Consider the following 22286-nt stretch of genomic DNA (forward strand, 5'->3'; position numbering starts at 1 on the left):
TTATTTAAAAACATCTGTTTTCAACATTGCAACATTCCTGCTAATCCATTGTAAACCAAACAAAATGTAATAGAGAATGGCAACTGATAATCAATAGAGAATTTAAACTGAATGCTGTGTAATCACCGTGCACAGATTATGACATCGTGCTTTACCATTTCTCCCTTCTCCAAAAACAGTAATTATCCAGAAGGAGTTTTGATTACGTCATTAATTATAAATGAATAGAAAGAAATATATGAAAGCTGCATTTTCCTTTATTTAGCACCATTTGATTAAGTTAAAGGACATCCTATATGAGGTATTAAAAAAGCCTTCTCTTGGTGGCAATTGGATGGCAATGAGAGGATGGAAATTTTGGAATTGATGAGAACCTTTACCTCTGAGTCTTTAGTTAGGAAACTTTGAGCACAAGTTAAAAGAAGGCAAAGAGTGGGCATTTTACATTTACTATAATTTGGAAATAAAGTAAAAGTGCAACATATACAGAGTAATATCTAGAGGTTGTATTATGTTGTTGTGAAGGCTTTTGCATGTATTGGTGAGGTGTTATTACTGTATGAAGATTATTTTCTTTTGCATATTTTACAATATTATTGTCTAAAATGTAGCAATTTGAATGATGTATAAACGGGATTCTCTCCTGGTTGCATGAATTTAGCATTTGTAGAACAGGGACTACCTAATTCCTTTTAGTTTCTTGTTAAACACACTTGTGTAACTTTGTATATTATCTCCCTGTACTGTCGTTATTGTAACTCTGTAAAATGCTGTGTACGTAGGTGGTGCAATATAAATAAACATGTACATACAATAATTACAAACATTGCAAAATATACAGTTTACATTCAGCACCATGGACAGAAACTGAACAGTTTTAAAAGTATGTCGCTACGGAACATCAGTAAAAAGACAAGATACATAATATAACAGTAAAACTACTAATGTATAAACATTGTAAACAAGCTTTTACCTTCATCCATTTTTCCTGTTTAGCACCGAACATATACAAATATTTACAACTTTAAAATGTGTAGCTACTGTAGGGTCATTAAAAGCAGCACAAGTCAATAGATGTTAACACAGCAACACTGCAATTGTTTGTTACTTATTCTATCTTGATTAAATGGTCGTGTATCATGTATAACTTGTGACATCTGAGCAACCTGTGTAACACTGACCCACGTTTTACTTAATTTTAATCATCGTCTTTGCTTTTATTCCAATGTAAAAACGTCTAATACATACCTGCTCTTCTCACATGCAACTTTCAAAACTTCTTCTTCAAGTTACATTTTTAATTGATATCAAGAATAAATCACCAATCATGTAAATGATAGTAAAAAAAATTAGCATTGAACAACACTGACAATAGGACAAAATAGTGAAACTTATTATAGAAAAACTGCCAGTTTGCATTATGTTTCCCTTTTTAAAAAACAGATATTGGTATTGGTCATTTTACAAAATTATTTAACTATTAAATACAACAAAAATAGATCTCAACATATAGATTAACTTCAGTCTCTTATTGCATGGCTTTCTCTGCTACACAAACTATTATATTTTAACCACTCATTTAACCTTATATTTCTCTTTTTTCTTAGGCCCTAATTCAATTTATTGTAAAATGACTTCCACGTGCCAGAGTAGATTTTAGTCCTATTTAATGTATATGGATAGACCTGATCTCTTCTCCAGCACTTAGGAACTACTTAAGAGCATATTGAATAAGGCCTTAGTCATTGCCTATGTTATTTGGACTTTTACGACATACTTTACTCTGAAGACTGCTGAAATCAAAGTTTCACAGAGGTATAAAAGTAGACGAAACATTCTTAAACATTCTTAAAAATAACACCAGAATGCAAAAAGGAGGAAATTCTTAAAACATGGTCAAGAAGGAGGGAAGCAGAGGGCATGACCTAATTTGGTATAAACTATAACATGTAAACGAACAAAACTGATGAAATATGAAAGTTGAAATGTTTTTCCTTTTATAAAGCAAAAAGTCAATGTTCTGTTTACCAAAACTCAGAGAACACAGAAAATGCAGGCTATAGAATATACAGCAAATGTGTTAAAAGGAAATATGAAGGGGGGATTAAGAGATTAATGAGACCTAAAAGCACTAAAACAATCAAATGAGAAAGTGACAGAATTTGTGCTCAAAACTGAGAGGTGTAAAGGTCATATAAGGACATACACTTTGCCAACAACCAGAACAGGTCTCCCTCACACCAAGAAGAAAGGTTTCCTAGGTCTATAGTCAATCAGACTATTGAAATGTAAATTGATTGTACATATGCCTAAAAACCGTCATGCATAATTTCATACAATACGTTTGCATATTTATTATATTTTTTTAATGTGGCTTCAAAGGGAACTATTTGAAGATTGGCTTCAAAACACAAACCCTTTAACAGTAGCTTTTCAAAGCTATATATTAACCCAATTAATGCTTAAAGCTGCAGTGCCACTTACTCTGCCAGACATGTTCCAGGCAAATATAGCATCTTAGAATATAAACCACTGAACTGACTTTAAAAGCGTATGGGCCTAACCTGTAATTCCTGAGGAGTTCTAGCTTTATGAAGCTTCAACACATCTGTAATACTAAAATTAGTTATTCAAGATGCTTCCAAACCAAATCAACTAACATTCTGCAGGCCCCCAGGCCTGCAGTTATTGAACCATTTATATTTGGACCTGAACAGACCCCAGGGTCTGGACTGACCCTTTACAGACAATGTACTTTACCAGCTATTTCCTAAATATCAGGAGGGGTGGGGGGACCAGTTCCCTCCAACGTAAATAAGATCTGAAATGAAAAACTGTCTGAGTTTGTCCCTGTTACTATTTGATCACTTTAGATTTTTTTTCATACAGAATATGTGTATATGTATATGTGTATGTGGATATTAATTGTCTAATTTAACCTTATTTGTATATCTCCAACTCCAATAGCATTTGGAGCATACAGCATTAAGCTAACAGAGAACTGGATACCACCAGCAGTAAGCTTGAGCTTGCTGCACCTGATTACCAAAAGCCTCATGGTTACCATTTGACAGGACACAAAGTGAGACTCACCCCAGTGTTGTCATGGTGACGATGGTGTACCAGAAGGCAGCGGGTATACTGGTGAACTTGTTGTTCATCGAGCCTTTCTCTGCATAAAACATGACAGTGGCAAAGATGATGATGGCCATGGTGAGGGAGAAGAGCAGGAAGCCCAGCTCTGAGGCGCAGCTCTTTAGTGTGTAGCCCAGGATCCGCAGGCCCTGTGAATGTCGGGAGAACTTAAAGATCCGGAATACTCTGAACACCCGTAAAGTGACAAAGGCGCCGCTAACGTCCTCATTGTTTGTCATCACAAGGGCAATGTAGTAGGGCATGATTGCCACTACATCAATGATACTCATTACACTCCGAACAAACCGGTAACGACTGGGTGCAGCCACCAGGCGCAGTAGGTACTCCACAGTGAAGATCAGGACACATGCTGTATCCAGGCAGAAGAAGGCCATAACGTAACGCTCACCACAGGGCAACTCGCGCATGGAACCTGGGCTTAAGCCACATGGTACTGTCTCCACCACATTTGCCATAACAGAGACAGCAATGAAGAAGCCAGTTACATAGTAGAAGACTAGGGCCAGTGTGCTGGTGTGTGGGTTCTCGAAGGCTCGCCATAGCTTCTCACGAACAGACATGGTGGGAACTGGCCCATCCGTTGGGTTATCATCAGCATCATCCTGCAGTCTCTCTGCATTCTCCCTGTGCCGGTCCTTGTACTCCTCATAGCAGCAGTCACCAACAATCTCTGCCATAATGCCAAAGAAAGCAAGCTCCTCGTCATAGGCAGCGATGCACTCGTGCCGTGGGTAGTGCAGCCGACCAGTGCGGTAAAAGTTGAGGATGTGGCGGAAAATGTCTGGGTCCCTGTCGAAGAAATACTCTCCAGTCTCCTGATTGTAGAAGAAATCCCGTTCAGTACTGCCCAATAGAGTGTCTGGATAGCGCTCTAATGTGTTTCGCCAGGTTTGGAAGCGGGTGCCACTGACGTTTAGCACAATTAGGGTGTCTTGAGACCTTTTCCTCTCCCCATGGGGAGGTGGTGGCAAGGGGCCTGTGGCCACTGGCATCCAGCCAATGGCAGCCGCCCGGGCAAAGGGCAGCCAGGCTGCCACACTAGCTGCCATGTTCACAGGGGTTTTCCTCACCTTTTAATTCAGAAATTTGACAAGGAACTAAAACAGCAAGTAGAAAAGGGATAAGTAAGTTTAAGGTCCAACTTGACAATTAAAAAATAAAATAAAACTTTACCAGCAAAACTGACCACCTCTTGCAGATTCACAGTTTATTCAGAGAGGTGTCTGCAGGTCACAGTCCCCCACCAGCACCCACATGCTTCAAAAGAGAGCTGTCTTCACACTGTGTTCATCATAGGGAGCTGAAGGAAGATACCCTGTGTTGATGGCTTACTTGTACCCCCGAGAGCTCTATCAGCAGCAGGTAGAGATGATGACTGAGCTCTGTCTGTATGCAGTTTTCAGTTAGCTATCCCCCGTCTCAGTGTCTTGTCGCCTGAATCTGACATTGCCAACCACACCACACCACACCACACCACATGCATGTGCCTTCTCTTTACAACAGGAGATCCATCACAGTCTTGCATATCTCACAAAATCACAGCTAGTCTTCCCGGTAACCTGATGTACCCCATTTCTGTTCCTTATTTAATAAGCGATCTCCTATTATTTGAATCTAAACACTAGCATGACTGCCGGGTACCAGCAGACTTCGCTTATTAGCTCACAATGCAACAAATGCAGTTTATTGAGATCGTTTTCCGAGTCAGCAAGTATCTTACATACCTGTCTGCAGGGCTGCAGTACAGTCACATCAAGCCCCTGCTAATCAATCCTTAGCACACACACACAGAAAAAAAAAGTAATAGCCGCTTGTGTCAGATTCACAGTCACTGGGTGAAATCCCCCATGTATAAAGCTGGAGAGAGGCGCAGCAACAAGTACAAAAGAAAACGCCAGCACTCCAGGCAAGTTAACAGCTCTTTCCAGGAAGAGGCTCCGGCGCAGAGCTGTGGAACCTGAGTCCCGGGGGTTAAGCCAGTTCAGTGCACTCGGGAGGGATCTGGCACTGGAGAAGGCTGGGGGCGCAGCAGGGATTCTCCCTCCTTCCAGTCCAGCGGGCGGTACATCATGCACTGCAGAGCCGGGAGCTGGGGGGAAAGACTGCAGCTTTCTGGGATCCAAGGGAAAATCTCCCCACCCCTAGCCAGGGTATGGTGTTAGGGAGAACACCCACTGACGAGAAGGTTGATAAAACACGACAATTGTATTAACCAAGCTGCATCTGTGAACCTGAAGCACCGGGTCCTCGTGATCCTCTTTACTTCTCATGCTGTATTTTTCATGCTTTGCAAAGGTATTTCCCTCGTGTACAATGACTAAATCGAAGTTTCAAGATGTCCAATACATATGCTAGAAATAGGAGGGAATCAAGGTCCTGTTTTCAGTCGCAGTGCCTCGTTGTTGTTGCCGTATTTACTGTGTCATTTGTTGCATTTCGCAATGTACTGTGTGTTTCAATGCACGGGCTGGCAGCAGGTTGAAAGCGTTTTGAAACCTTCTTCGTTCTGGGAAGGAAACCGCTAGATGGAGCAATGATGCAAAAGAACTGCCTCTTCTTCTCACTGATTACAAGAGAAAGCCAATAGTGTTTCAGAAAGTGTCCTTTGCAGCATATAAACAACTAGCTATGTCTTTGGCTATGGCTCTTGGGGGAAAGGAGAATAACTATTGTCCTTATATTGTTCACACCGTGGCATGTCATTTCCATTTTGAATTGCGAGATTTGCACGGTGTTTACCACCTAAATAATCCATCTGTTTATTAATTTGCCAACAGCACTTAACTAAGCAATCAGCTTTGTACTGTACAACGGATAAAATACACATAAATCTACATAATTTATGGCAAGGCCAGTATTTTAAGAACTAATATATTTTATTTTTGTAACTTTCTAAAAGTAAAACGTTTAGAACAAATGATATCTGTCAGCATTTAACAAAGAAACCTTTCCGAAACAGGAATTGAAATTAGCATTCTCTCATTATTCAGTTCTGGATCAGCAATATGGACATCTTCCAAATCCGAACATTCTTTACTACAGCCTACTCAATGTTAGACTAAAACAGTTTAGTACTTAGTAACACTTTCAATTGGTATATTTCTTCAACTATATAAATCGCAAACACGGTATAGAACCTTTTTTTTTTATTACAGTGAAGAAAACATGTTCAAAATGAATACACTAAAGCATCTTGAAAGCTATTCTATTATATGTATCCATTATAATGTAGCATTACCTACAGCTGAAAAAATGACATGGATTTTATGTATATCATGTAAATACTTTGCAACCATACAAGGTTGTTTCTACAGTATATAAAGAGGGTCAAACCATTTGTTTAAATGGGAATACTTTTCCTTAATAAATCTGGTGCAGAAATCCCCTGATTCTGTACGCACAGTTGTGGTATTCATTCAAATGTGTTGAATATTGCATTTGAAATCTTTGAGTGCCCCAAAGCATTCCCTGAACTTGATGAAGGCCAGCACTCTAGAACCCTATCAAGAGCCATCTTAAGAATTTTTGGGGCCCTGGGCTAAGTGTAAATTGGGGGCCCCACCCACAAAGGTCACATTTATATGCAAATACAGTACTGTATGTTTTGTATTATTTTTTAAATACATTTCTGACAAATCAATGAATTTACCTATTCCATAAAAAAATTGAAGAAACATTATCTACAGATACAGAGGCCATAATTTTATGAAATCACGCTGTTTATACCTCGGAATATCCATGTGATGGCGCGGGATTACTTCCAACCCTACCGCCTTAAAACGCAAGTGCAGGCGAGTGCATAAAATGGCATTTTAGTTTTCTGTTTTTTAAACACCTGAAATTGACACAGTATCACAGTGGCACAGTACTGTACACATTACAATTCATTCATTTCATTGCATATAATTGCACACAATCCATAAGATTCAAACAAAGCAACCGCGATTAACACGCGTGCCTGGGGCGATTGGCCGTGTTCATGTCGCGTGCAGTACAGCAGCGCACACAAAAACGCGCCGTGATGCCTTAAAATAACGGCCGCTGCATCTGTATGAATACATTTTTTTTATATAAAGTTAGACTACATAAAATGAAAAGCAATATACTGTTGTAATCACACCAAAAAATATAATTAAAAAAAATGACAATGTAATTTATAACAATGTTATGTAAGTAACATTTGATGCGTTCAGTTAGAACTACGAATTTAATATGAGATTTTGGGCTATAGTATTGGTGGAAAGTCTGAAATGTCTGGGGGCCTTAGAAGGTCCAGGGTCCTGGGCTACAGCCCAGTTATGCCTTAGATGGCATTATCTATGACACACAGGCTACGTCATGCTAGAAATTCTTGCTTGTTGGGGGGAGTTTGCGTTCACCGCTCCAATGAGCAGTGAACATGATTGGAATGGAAGTAGAGCTTCCTGCATTTCTGTTCATGTTATTGGGGACCTGCCAGCAACCCCATAATCACTAAACCCAGCTATCATGTGGTTAAAAATCCAGAAGACTGGTGACACTCTGGCTCTGCTGGTCGTCTAACACTCAGAGGTTTAAAGTAGAATTGATCATATTTGTAAACTATTTTAATTTTGAAAGCAAAGATATCATTTCCTTGAATTAGAGTGTATCTATCGCCCTTTCTATTTTATATAATACCTGACAAGTTGTATCACCTATAGCAGCGGTGGTTAACTCTAGTCCTCAAGGGCCATCAAAAGTTCAGGTAAAAGGGATATCCCTGCTTCAGTTGCGGTAGCAGGGATATCCCTAATACCTGGCCTGTTGGTGGTCCTTTCAGGACTGGAGCTGGCAAACCCTGATCTTCAGTAGTAGTAAGCCTGTTAAGGAAGCAGCTGAGCTGGTAAAACAGTCTCCTGCAAAGAAAGGGCACATTTTGTAAACACCATAAGACATCATAATAAAATGTGCAATAGAGATACAATCTTAGCCAACATGCAGAATGAAAAGTTGTATAGAAATCTGTGAACACATTTTAGGCTATGAAGTTATTAGTTTGTTAATGTCAAAAAACATGGCCACGCACCAGTTGCACCTTTAATAGGAATGATAAAATAATTGAAAATGTGATTGCATTACAAAGCATATTATAATTGTGGATACTGATTAACAATAATGATACAACATAGAATATCTTTACCTTAACAATTACCCGTACACCTCCTACAATAATGGTTACATTTACTGTTGGCAACAAACAAAAAATACTATCAACCTTTTGTTGACACTTATTGTGACGGTAGGGGTAGATTTGGCTTCTTTTAATAAAGGTAAAACCCACTATTACCCCTACCTGTCAATAATACATCTGTATTATATATACATATATATGTTGTGTAGCCTGGATCCAGCACTTCAGGGTCTATGGGTTAATTCTGTGTTCAGTTGGATATGTTGCAAGATACCAGTTTCATACTAGTTTTAGTCTACGTCTATGCCAGTGTCCGTTCCAGTGCTGGTTCCCTGCCTGAAGTCCAGTTCCTATGAGACACTCTGTGGGAGAAGAATAGGGAAAATCTCCTCACAGAGGTCCCTGTACCTAAGCCAGCAGGGTGTTCCCAAGTCACGAGGGTATGTGTTAAGCCCTGAACAGTTGTGGATATTATTTTCCAATAAATTCACTTTTATTAACTCTGTCATTCTGTCTGGCGAATTGATCCCTGCTGTATTTGTCCTGGTCTCCCATGACACTTATTACTTGGGAAATTAGTATTACTGTTTTATTAATTCAACTCAGCTTTATAGCTGAATGGCTAACCACGTTTTGGGTTTCACATCTGATACGTCACCTGCATCCTATATAAAGTAATTTTACTTAGTTGCAAGAGTAAAGTACAGTAGCTTCTTCAGTCCCGTATAGTTATGAATCTCATGTCTCTTAAAGCTGTTTTATTAATGGTAGTCCTACTGTAGCTACTGTACAAACTCAGAGATGTAAAAGTGAATGACTCCTGTTAACACTGGTTTACAGACGTTCTGTGTAGAGGTTGATAATATACAAATTAAAGCAGATTTTGTCCTCTGTGCTTTACTATGAAGGTTACTGCAGACAGTAAGCGCAACAGAATTTATTTTCATTGATTCATGCATCTTCCATTTAATATATTTCTTATTATAGCTTTATTTTGACACCTATTGGATACATTTCCCTTTTTATCTGCACAAGATGAAATCATCTGCTGTTATAAATTATACAAAATGCTCCCGGAATGACTTTTGCTCCAGTAAAGCCCAGTTATGATCATCGCTTGAGAAGAAATGTAGGAAAATATCACCATGGTTACTAGATTAACTATTTTTATCAGGGACTTTAACTCGGTTTCTTGTTGAGTGCCTGGGCTGCTTAAGAATAAACTCTTTACTCTTCAAAATCCCAAATGAGGGGGATTGGAAAGTGTAAGAGAACAAACCATGAATCCCTATAGAAACATATTCAGAGAAATTAAGTCTTTAGAGGTACAAAGGAGTACAGTGCTCGTTTGTGAACCACAGTCCATCATCATTCCTCCTAAAGGGAGACAATGACTGACTTTGTTGAGGTTTCTTCCCCACCCCAAAGATAATTATATACATCAGGGAAGCATGCACAATGAACTGTAACATAGTGACTTTAAAATTTCAGGTTGAGTTAATTTGACAAATCTTAGATGACTCAATAGAAAGTATAATTTTTACAGAACGCCGTATTAATAATTTTCTCAATCATATTATGTAAGTAACATCAATAGGAGGGATGGAGAGAAATGTCTATTTTTCACACTTATACAGTCTCTTAAGTCCTTTACCATCACAATACAAATAATTCACTGCAGCACTCGAGGTGTTAAAAGATAGGGATTCTTCCGTCATACCCCAGGAAGAAGTTTAAATTATTAATCCTATGTCATCAGGACATTAACCTACAGTACAGTACATGTTGGAAAATGATACTGAGAATTTCACATTACATGAGATGTGTTATCAGTTTACTAGGGCTTAGTTTTAGTATCTTCAACATACTAGTATTGTCACACATAGAAAGTGGCACACACATTGCATGCATGGTAAGCTCCAAAGAGCTCTGAACTACTCCTTCAGACCTTATATTTAAAAAAATGTGGGCACCCACATCCTTACGCCATTATTTCCAAATATGCAGTAGTATTTAGCATAAAAAAACAAAAGATAGACAGCACTCAAAAAGAGCCTATGATAAGTTTTAAATGGTGCAACGTGGAACAAAGAGGAACCCTATTTCCTCCAAACATACAATGAATACAAAAAGGTGTTCCCAGCACTCATAAATGACAAAATGGAAATGGAATAAGCCAACATTTTTAATGAGATTGAAAAAACCACAAACCCATCAGGGGTATAAGTGAATCACAATGCCCGAACAACAAAGTAAGGGGAAGGGAGCAAGGAAAGGGAAGGGAAGGATGGGATGGAGCGGGGGAGGGAGTAGGGGGGAAAAAGGGAAGCAAGGTAAAATCACAGGGGAAGTACCACTTGTGCTTTACATGTGGGAACGGGTTTGAAGAAGGGGGTCTCTGCCCCAAAACTTTTCCCTCCTTTATTTCATCAATTTGTTTCTCCTGTCTAGCTCCTCCTTTCATTTTGAATTTTGTTTGCCCCTTGATTAGATTCCCGGTTGTTTTATCTTTTATTTATTTTTTAGATTTTTCCGCATATTGGATACTCTATTGTAGAGGTGGCCAACTTCAGTTCTCAAGGGCCACCAACAGGACAGGCTTTCAGGGTGTCCCTGCTACAGCACAGGTGACTCAATCAGTGGCTCAGTCATTATATCTGAGCTGCTGATTGAGTCACCTGTGCTAAATCAGGGATATCCTGAAAACCTGACCTGTTGGTGGCCCTTGAGGACTGGAGTTGCCCACCCCAGCTCTACTGTCTACCAGTGCAGAGGTCTTTTTTTATTTTTTGCACTTACCTGGCATCATCCCTCTCATCCTGTATGGAGGACACATATCTCTATTTGAACATATGTATATAGTTTTGTATATCTTTCTACCATTCATGATTGTATAGATGTTATATATATATATATATATATATATACGTGTGAACGAAAAGAGAAAAATATCCCAACTACAGCACTCTAGCATGTTGGGATATTTTTCTCTTTTCATTCACAGCACTCTAGTTGGGATATTTTTCTCTTTTCATTCACATATATCAATTATCCCTAGCACCGTCAGTAGCGTATATTATTTAAACACTGTATACTGATTTTAGCACTAATTACTGGTGATCCCCGGTTCCCTGTTTCTCTTTCACCTCCGCTACTGTGGGGGGATGTTGTGAGGTTCTTGCATGCGCAGTAAGAGTCGCGGCGGCCATTACAGAATTGCGCATGCGCAGTATGTAAGGAGCACGTGGCGGCAATAGACCAGAGGCTCCGTGGGGACTACACGCTCCATAATGCATAGGTGCATGCAATCACCTGGCGCAATTTAGCCAAATAGCGCTGCGAGGATCTCCTGCTGCAAGAGGTTCATTTAGCGCGCTCAGAGCTGGCAGTCAGTCGGAGCTGGGAGACAGACAGGGTAGGTTGGATGTGCATGGCGTCTGTGGCCCCTGCATTAGGCCAGAGATCCTCCTGATAGGCCCTGACTCATATATTTAGATTGTGGCTGCTACAGGACAGGCCCTTAGGCAAGGACACTGCGCCATTAACTATTTGAGATTAGGGACACAGTTGCAACGCTGCTCAACCCCGAAGATTGTGATCTGGGCTCAGATCACCTGGCAAGGTATCAAGACTGTCTGAATGTGGGACCTTCCAGCAGGATACCACCCATGTGGAGGAAGATCCACCACAGATGCAGAAGCCATCGCTGGATCAGTGGATCCTGCACAGCTACCATCAGCACGCCCGGGTTCTGGAGCACCCGGCAGGTACCTATATATTTAAGTGCACCAACCAAGTACACACACCATAGTGGCAGCGCTGACCACATATAGGGGTGTTTGTTTAATCTCATGGACGAATGGGTTGTTTGGTGCCCAAGGGCCCTGTCAGGTACTGTGGACACCGTGTGGGTTACACGGTGGTGGGGTAAGGCCCTGTGAGGCTGAAGGGGTAGCAGTAACCAGTAGTATTACTATCCTCATTATCACTGCATAGTTATATGTTCTTAAGTAAAGGTTATTATTATGATATACTGTGTGTGTGTATCAGTATTGTGGTTCCTGTGAGGGGCTCCTCCCGCTAGGTTGGGATCCCTCACAGGTGGAGGCGCTGTACCAAAATGGTGTTGTTATATCACCCAGGGCTTCCAGTGGCGGAGGTTTGGGATCTCTGTGAGCCAACAGCACCAGTAGACTCTTTACACTAGGGGGAAAGAGGGCTACACACACATACATACACACACACACACACACACACACACACACACACACACACACATATATATATCAAAGAAAAGAAGTGCATGCTCCTTAGTGCTCCATAGTGTTTAGCCATATAAAAATGATTTAATAAATTGGTTAAAAGGAGTGATCCGAGATGCACTCACAAGGGAAGGGAATTGAAAAAGCATTGAAAAAATAATACTCATGGTCATCACAACGGAGCAGTCATCTGGAACATCTGGGCCTGGAACTGTGGGTGTAAAGATGAAAAGTGTCAGGTAAAGATGGATAAGAGGATAGTATAAGGTGATGTCCAGGAGCAGTATAAATCACCAGCTTGCCAATGCAAGCGAGTACTGTAAACAAACAGACTAGTGTTCCAGCAGGTAAAAGCAGCAAATGCCAGTATTCAAAACATTAACCGCTTTCTCTGCACATTTTCACTTGCTCCGATATTCTGTAGGTGACGTCACGAGTGCACCTTACGCGTTTCGTCACGGAAATGCGGCTTCATCAAAGGTTACATCTCCTTATAAGGATATGTGATTGTCTACCAGTGCAAAGGTTCTTTGATATTATTTTACCTGGCTTCAGCCCTTTGATCCTACTTGGTGGATAAGTATCTACGTATATTTGTACATATGTATACAGTTTTTGTGTATCTTTCTACCATTTATGAGGTTATAGACATGATATATAGCATACAGTTGTATTTGCATATATATATATATATATATATATATATATATATATATATATATATATATATATATATATATATGTAGCCATGTGTAAGATTGGTGTACATATCTCTTTCTCATGCTGGCAGTAAACCTGGTAAGTATGCAGGAATGCCAGTAGTTATCATGGAGGTTTGCCCTCACACCCTGGTGAGGTGTCATATGTCCCCAAAGGAAGTGACAACATGCATTGTGCCCCCACTTAGTGGTACAGAGCAGGTTTGTTCTCTGGGGGGTGATATAAGACACAGCACTGCCTAAAGTTAGAAGTCAGTTCCTGTTGTTGTGCTGCCTGTTCACTGAGAGGCACGTGAAGGTTTGCAACAATGTTGCAGTGTCTCCTGCTAGCTGTGAGTCAGTAAGCAGATGCAGCAGTAGTAGAAGAGTGAGCAGAGTTAGAGGAGTGAACAGAGTTAGAGGAGCTGACAGACAGAGCAGCTCAAGAGAGAGACAAAGCAGCTCAGGAAAGGAGATTCCAGCAGCCAGAGAAGCTGGGGAATCTCTCTGAGAGTAAAGGTGGAGAGCAGCTCTATTAGGGACAAGGGACCTTCCTAAGAGAGTGCTGCAAAGAGATGAGTGGCTGAGCTGTTATCTGTGAGGGGCAGCTTGCCCATACCACCATGCAAATAAAGATGCCCTTGTTAAAGATACCTCCACTGGGTGAGTGTGAAGTTACTCAGCAGTGGATGGCACCACCAAGAAGGAGTTCCTCACCAGGACCATCTCCCTGCGGAAGCACAGATCCTGATGAGGTGGAGGCGCTGCACATGAAGTAAGTTGGACTCGCACCCACTACCTCAGCTACCTGTCCTGATGACATCCCCTAATAACACCAAGCGGGAGACTCAAGAGTCCTGTTACTTGCAGGTGCACCACCACACGCCTTGTAATGGGGGACTGGTTAGACTACACGGGCCAATATGAGATTGGGTGGGTCAGGCCAGAGGGAGCACCCGTTACAATTGGAGGCGCTGCTGAGATACCTGTCAACAGGACAGGCTTTTGCTAGGCACACATAAGGAAACAGAGAGAAGTGTCTGCTGCCACTTTGTGCTGCGTGGGACGGAGCCAGGGGTAGTCAGGGAGATGCTGGAGCTGCATGCCGCAAAGACGCCTTGGGATCCGTAAGGGGTTAGTGAGTCTGGAGCCGGGGGCTATTGCTGTTCTAGTCGCCTTGAGGTAGCGCTAGCGGGGGACGCCTAAGGGATAAACTGGTAACTGAGAGCAGGAATTCTGGACGGGTCCGCACTAGGCTAGCCAAAAGTAGGTCGACGCCCAAAGTACTGCATGGAAGAGCCAGAGTATTCTAGTCTCCATTCCAGACCACTTACCAAGGAGCACAGACTGGAGGAAAGCGTTACAGTAGACACAGAAAGAGTGAGCCTAGCCTGAGGTAGTGCAAACACGAGTCAGATCTACATTAGGTACACAAGGTGGTGCACAAGGCATTTTATTGCATCGGTGTGGCAGCTGCCCCGCAGAGAGGAGCTCCATGTGCGATAACAGAAATTATAACAGAGAAAAGAATGGCGACCGCAAGATTGGAGGCTCTCTCAAGCAGTGAGTCACACCAAAGATGGCGGCTCCCGCCAAGTCGGGAGAGCACCAGGACTGTGCAAGAAATTGTTGCAGAGTATTGTCCGGGTTGGGTGTGGGTGCCAAAACCTGAAACCCGCCCCTGCACTGTGAGTAGTTCAGCACAGAGTCAGAACCACTCCTTGGTAGAAAGTGTCCCTTCTCGAGAGAGCCCCGCCAGAATGGAGGATCTGCACAGAGTAGAAGGTCCAGGATGGCAGGGGGCAGAGAGAACCGTCAGAATGGAGGATCTGCACAGAATAGAAGGTCCAGGATGGCAGGGGGCAGAGAGAACCGTCAGAATGGAGGATCTGCAGAGCGCAGAAGGTCCAGGAAGGCGGGTAAACGAGGAACATGCATATGACCTGTGCGTGGAAGAAGAACAAGCTACAGAAGAGACTTCTGTGAGCCTGTTGGAGACTGGCGTGACAGCCGTGGCTGCGCCGGGTTTGTCCTGTCTATGCTCTCGGGAAAGTAACCTCGAGACTAGTGAGGACGACAGTGTTGCTAGATGGGAGGAACGAAATGGACTTTGTTATCATTCAATATACAAACAGCCACACGCTACCTCAAATGTGATGAATAAAGACAGTACTAACCAAAATGGCGGTTCCCGCGTTCCCGGGACACCGCGTGGGCCAGCTGCAGAAAGTCTTGCAACTTTGCAGTTTGCTAATTGTTGGCCAGGATTGGCGCCAACGAGAAAACTCCACCCCGTTGGGGAGTTTGGCGCGAAAGCTGGAGCCGCGCCCTCAGGGACTATGACTCACTCCGCCCCTGTGCTGGGTCAGCCTACAAGTCTACGAGACCCTCCTCTAGAGTCCACCAGGGGGAGTGAGCACAGTGAACTGCCAGTAGCAACTTCTGTTCCCCCTAAGAAAGAAACAGAATGCAGCAAAGCACAACCTCAGCTACAAGGGGCATGGCGGGCCAAAAGAGTGACTTACCCCTTTCTTTTGTGCCCGTGTATACATAAAAGGAAGAGGGGTGATAGGATCTTTGCCAGTTATTCATTGCCTAAAGGATTCCGGGAAGTATCCAATGACGGAATCACCAGCTTGAGGTGTGAGGACTCTGATTGTGTATCTCTGGGAAAAGAACTTGTTTGGGGAGCTACTTTCTTTGCAAAAGGAGCAATCCTGCTTGTGTCTAGCTGTTATCTGCCTAAGCGTGAGGAGTTCCAAGCTCCGATGACAGAGACGGCTCCAGATCTGGTTCCAATACCGGAACCCCAGATGATGGAACCATTCCTGATGGAATCAATGAAGGGTAAGGTGACTGCCCAGGGAGAAGGGGGATCGCTACCACTGGTACCGCTGGAGCAGGACCGCTTCAGGCCGATGGCCATCAGCAAATGTGAAGCGCCCCGACGCTGTTCCCCTGCGGAGATGTCCCTATCCCCATCCTGTACTACTGAAGACAGTAGTCAACCAGCGGTGGTGATGCGCCAGCCGACGGACCACACAAGTGAAGCTGAAGATAAAGAGACATTTATCCCATCGGCTGCGGACCATGATGTAGGCCCGTGTGCCCTACAACAGCCAGTCCGGCCTACCACAGAGGAACACATCGCAAGCCAGCGGAGTGGTGAGGAACCTCCTAACCCCCCACAGGCGCCGGTGGTGGCAATGGCGGAGGTCGTTCTGGAGGAAGAGGTTCCGGTTGGGAACCCAACGCAAGATGGCGGCGAGTCCAGCGAGATGGCCGTGTCCTCGTGGCCAAGCAGCTGTACCCGGTTGCCTGGGTCCGAGAAGAGCCAGCAGGCCCTGCGGAAGCCTGGGAGTAAGGAGGCGAGTGAACCGGAGTGCCAGTCCGATGGTACTGGGCAAGGTAGCGAGAAGTTGCGGGTCGTAGCCCCGCGTATGCTGGCGGTGTTTCCCTATGCCCAACCCCAGGCCATAGTTAAAACCCCTGCACCTGTCACTTTTTCCTATGGGTCCCAGTCTAGCCAAGGGTTGTCTGGGGAGTCCCGAGCCACTTTTGAAGAATGGACTGGGGAAAATCTGGACTGGGGTGACTGTTTTGTCTCCGATGAGGGATCGGGGAGGAAGATGTCTATGCAACGAATGTTATACTGCACTAATGATGACAATCGTACTGTTATGGTGGGATGTGATTCTAAGAGCCTTGGGTCAAACTTTGGGTCCCCAGGGACATTGGGAGTTTCATCTGGGGATTTGGGTAATGTTGCTCATATGGTGCCTATTGCCCGGGGAGCCCCCTATGTGCCCTCACTGTCAGAAAGAGTTATTAGGGATCGCCAAAAGTTGGTACGTAATTTTCATCGTCCCTGGGAGAACGAACTTATGTTTGAAATGGGTTCCCTTGATTCAGAAAATTGGGATCCTGGCGGGTTAGATGAGATGTGGTGTAGTCAAGAGGGGGTAGTCTACATCTCCCAGAGAGGCCTTAGGGAGGTGTATGGGCATGATCTTCTCAGTCCACTAGCATCCAAGCCAGAGTTATGGTCTGATTGTGGGAGTCCAGTATGTCCCCTAGAGTGTTACAGCATTGATGCTCTAAGCCCAGTGGACCATGCTGTGCGCAAGCCACCTTAAGAGGGTAGAGTAGTCCCAGTAATGGATACTCCAGCATGGGGTAATCCTAGTTGTTATACATCTAAAGTTAGGATGTATCTGTTATTGTATGATGAAAAGATATGTACTGTAATGTGTTGTTATGTTTTGCAGTGCTACCTGAAGGAAGGTTCCTCAAATTTAGATCCCAGCCGGGACGTTGGGGTTCCACCAGGGGGAGAATGTAGCCATGTGTAAGATTGGTGTACATATCTCTTTCTCATGCTGGCAGTAAACCTGGTAAGTATGCAGGAATGCCAGTAGTTATCATGGAGGTTTGCCCTCACACCCTGGTGAGGTGTCATATGTCCCCAAAGGAAGTGACAACATGCATTGTGCCCCCACTTAGTGGTACAGAGCAGGTTTGTTCTCTGGGGGGTGATATAAGACACAGCACTGCCTAAAGTTAGAAGTCAGTTCCTGTTGTTGTGCTGCCTGTTCACTGAGAGGCACGTGAAGGTTTGCAACAATGTTGCAGTGTCTCCTGCTAGCTGTGAGTCAGTAAGCAGACGCAGCAGTAGTAGAAGAGTGAGCAGAGTTAGAGGAGTGAACAGAGTTAGAGGAGCTGACAGACAGAGCAGCTCAAGAGAGAGACAAAGCAGCTCAGGAAAGGAGATTCCAGCAGCCAGAGAAGCTGGGGAATCTCTCTGAGAGTAAAGGTGGAGAGCAGCTCTATTAGGGACAAGGGACCTTCCTAAGAGAGTGCTGCAAAGAGATGAGTGGCTGAGCTGTTATCTGTGAGGGGCAGCTTGCCCATACCACCATGCAAATAAAGATGCCCTTGTTAAAGATACCTCCACTGGGTGAGTGTGAAGTTACTCAGCAGTGGATGGCACCACCAAGAAGGAGTTCCTCACCAGGACCATCTCCCTGCGGAAGCACAGATCCTGATGAGGTGGAGGCGCTGCACATGAAGTAAGTTGGACTCGCACCCACTACCTCAGCTACCTGTCCTGATGACATCCCCTAATAACACCAAGCGGGAGACTCAAGAGTCCTGTTACTTGCAGGTGCACCACCACACACGCCTTGTAATGGGGGACTGGTTAGACTACACGGGCCAATATGAGATTGGGTGGGTCAGGCCAGAGGGAGCACCCGTTACATATATATATATATATATATATATATATATATATATATATATATATATATATATATATATATATATTAATGTGATTTATACAGTTGGTTGCACGTTTACTTGTCTCTGATTAAGTACTAGTTAAATCTTAATTTTCTGCTATTCATGCATTTTTGGTCCATGTGCACTATCATCAGAGTAGTTATTTGTCCTTTTTATAGAGTTGTGCTGTGTAATCACTATATTTTTATACTTGTAGTCCAGTTTACCTCCAGTGGTAACGTGATCCAATTTTACATCTACTTTATGGCAATAACAGTCATTTTACTTGATAAACTCAATGCAATATTCCACTGGTGAAAACCAGCAGTAAATCTTTGATACATTTTTGTGCAAACATTCTCTACTAAAACAATGCCACACTAGAACTAAACAAATGTGAGAATTATTTTTTTTATCTGTGCTTTATCTAACCCAATACGAAACCAGGCTTTTAAGACAGCAATCTGACACAAATTGGTATCAAAACAGACATAAAGAAGCATTTAAGTGTGCAGGGTCAACACATGGTTTGTATTTTTCATCTTTTCAGAATTTTGTATTTGTAGATTTTGTTTTTTGTAATAAGAACATTTTATATCATTTATATTTTTTATTTCTGGTCTACTAAGGTTTTCAACGGTAAAACCAAGGTCAACATTTTGCACAATTTTGAGTGTTCCACACTGCTAATATCATATCTTGCATTTTTCTATGCACATATACTGTATAGATTTACAACATTTGATACCTCCACTGCTATGACTTCTTTATCTTCTTCGTTAATTGCTTTTTGTGCAGAGATTCTTCTTCATTCAATTTGTTTGGATTAAACTGTATGACAGTGGTGTGCGTTTACAAGGGCTGATATACTATCATGATACTGTGAAGGAATCCAGCAACTTACTTGTTATTTCCCAAATCGTAAATTCCTTTCTAATGGTGCAACTGGTTTGACTTTTTGTTCTAGTTTTACCCTAATGGGACCTAAAAAATAGTTATTAACCTCTCTGTCCCTCTGACAGGGATGGGATTAATCCTGAGTTACTGCATAAGAGTCTTGTACGTGATACATTCTTTGGGTATGATTGAAAAATGCCGTATTGTGTAGGAAAAAGCACTTTAATGTCTACCAGTTGTTGCTCTTGTTTAACAATAATATGTCTTTGATTATTGCAAAAACATCCAGGCACTTTTCAAACAAGCTCTATACAGTTTTCTTTGTGATATGACAGACAACTTGTTCTTCTTCTGCAATAAACGGCATTAAAACTGCAGAACATACTTATTATTCTGATACATCCTAACATTTGGCTAACCTTGGTATAGAAGAATTATTATTTTCAGAAAAACATTGATTTCCCCATTTCCCAATTGCTGTTGCTCCATTCAAAAACTTTGCCTAATTTAATAAAAATTAGTCGCACACAAACTACAGTAAAAAAAAAACACTTGTTTATATACACAATAACAAAAAAACACAATAAAGGGGGAAATACTTTCTCAGTGTTCCTGAAGCAATGTAACAGTCATTTTACATACACACATACACATGTTTTAGTACTGTTGAGAAGTAGAGAGGGACATATTTGGGGTTAGTCATTAAAGTATCAATATGTGGAAAAATAAAAAATAAAGGCACAAAATATCCGATATGGTTTTAGCAGCATATACGGCACCTCATCAGTTAGAGTGTATGGGAAAAAAGAGAGGATTCCATAGCGTAACACGATAATAACAATTTATACATGCAATAAAATTAACACTTACAGTGTCTTAGATCAAAATAGGCACATAAAAAAAATTGTGCCTATTTTGTGCTTATGCGCTTGTGATATCGCTTGTTTTATGTGCCTATTTTGATCTAAGACACTGTGGGGCCTATGCAGAGAGCAGCGAATTTTAAAATTGGCGAATTTATTAAAAAGTAGCTTTTTTGGAGAGTTTTAGGGCCTCATGCAGTAAGCGACGATTATGTGAAATCGGCAAGCTTATCGATTAGTCATGTTATTGGCGTTTTTCCCTCTCCGTATGCAGTAAGTGCCGAATACATTCAAAATCAACCCGAAAACAAATCCGCCCACTCTCACGATGATGAGCCGATCACACACAGGTGTATCGGCGTGCGTGGCGGGGTGCTGTTAGGTTGCACAATCACAAATCTTGCTGAATCAGGCGAAACAAGCATGTTTTTGATTGCGCGCCATATTTAAAGGCAACGTGTACTGCTAATCATTCTCTGTGTTGTTGGGAGTGAGAGAGAGAGAGAGACGCACAGAGCTGGACGATTGAACATTTGCATATTGACTGAGAGACTTGTTGTGTATTGGGTGAGCTTTGTCCATTGTTGTTTTGTTTACATCTTTGTCTTGTTTTATATGTGGAAGTGGGTCGTGTGATTGCCTGTACATTTCTTGTCTGTTTTTTGTGAGTGCTGGAAGTATGCCCGCAAAGCGTGGGAAGAGTGATGCTGGTGGGAGTGGGAGTGCTACTCGTGGGAGTACGCGTCGGAGTGAACGTACTGTTCAGGGGAGTGATGTTGCTGGTGCACCGAGTGGTGTTGCTGGGAGTGGGAGTGCTGTTGCTGGGAGTGGGAGTGCTGTTGCTGGGAATGGGAGTGCTGTTGCTGGGAATGGGAGTGCTGTTGCTGGGAGTGGGAGTGCTGTTGCTGGGAGTGGGAGTGCTGTTGCTGGGAGTGGGAGTGCTGTTGCTGGGAGTGGGAGTGCTGGTGCTAGGAGTGTGAGTGCTGGTGCTAGGAGTGTGAGTGCTGGTGCTAGGAGTGTGAGTGCTGGTGCTAGGAGTGGGAGTGCTGGTGCTAGGAGTGGGAGTGCTGGTGCTGGGAGTGCTGCTGGTGGCGCAGTTGCTGATGGGGTGGATGGTGGTGGCGTGCTTGCTGGTGGCCAGCTTTTGGAGGCTCTTCCATTGGAAGAAGGAGAGTCCAGTCAGCACCAGCCAAGCTCTGACCCTAAACCTGCTCGGAAAAAACGTGTGGAGAAGCCACGTAATCCTCGCTTCAATGACCAGGAAAATAGGGCTCTTGTCACTGGCATTCTGGAGCACTATGACAGTATATATGGACATTTAGTAGGTAAGTGTAACTTTACATTTATTATTCAAATACATGTGATCCTAGGTCATCTGAGTTTTGTTCATATGCAAATATGGGTACACAATATCTTTCTATGTTCATTAGTGTGGAAACACAGCTTTTTATCATGCCTTACAAGGACAAATAAACACAGGCGGTCAATTTGCCATAACTGCATACAATATGAATGCAAGCTTGCTTACATGTATAGGTTTAGTAGTGAATGCTCATGTGCTGCACATATTACACATAAAACAGCATGTTTGCTATCACTTGGAACAGCTAGCAGTGTAGGAAACTGGTGCTTATATTATTATTCATTTACCTCATATCTTTTATATGTTTTTCAAGGGCGGACAAGTGCAGCAAGCAAAAAAGAAATGTGGGACACAATAGTCATTGGTGTCAATGCCTGTGGGAATCGTGTCAGGGACAAGTATCATTGTCGGAAAAGATTTGATGATATTAGGTCCAAATTGAAAAAGAAAATACAAGACCAACGCGTGCATGCTACTGGCACTGGAGGTGGGCCCACACCACAACGTCTCATATTGACTCCATTGGAGGAGCTGCTTCGGCCAAAATTACTTACCGTCGTCGTGGAAGGCTTGGCTGGTGACCGTGACATTGGAATTTATCCGTCACAATTTCCA

General features: G+C 42.7%; 1 protein-coding gene across 2 annotated transcripts in view; it reads right to left on the reverse strand.

Annotated features, from left to right (window-relative positions):
* The window catches only part of KCND2 (potassium voltage-gated channel subfamily D member 2), a 388447-nt gene extending 382724 nt beyond the window's left edge, over positions 1-5723 (reverse strand). Inside the window, exons 1-2 of one of the 2 annotated variants that reach the window (XM_075599948.1) lie at positions 4881-5723; positions 3094-4253 (exon numbers count right to left, since the gene is read on the reverse strand). In XM_075599948.1, the coding sequence (XP_075456063.1) occupies positions 3094-4205 (1112 nt within the window). In that variant the 5' untranslated portion in view covers positions 4206-4253; positions 4881-5723. Of the gene's footprint in view, positions 1-3093 lie in introns of both variants that reach the window. The other variant, XM_075599949.1, reaches the window with a different exon arrangement.
* Positions 5724-22286: the final 16563 nt, after the last annotated feature.

This window comes from Ascaphus truei, chromosome 5 (assembly GCF_040206685.1).
Source record: "Ascaphus truei isolate aAscTru1 chromosome 5, aAscTru1.hap1, whole genome shotgun sequence".
Lineage (NCBI taxonomy): Eukaryota > Metazoa > Chordata > Amphibia > Anura > Ascaphidae > Ascaphus > Ascaphus truei.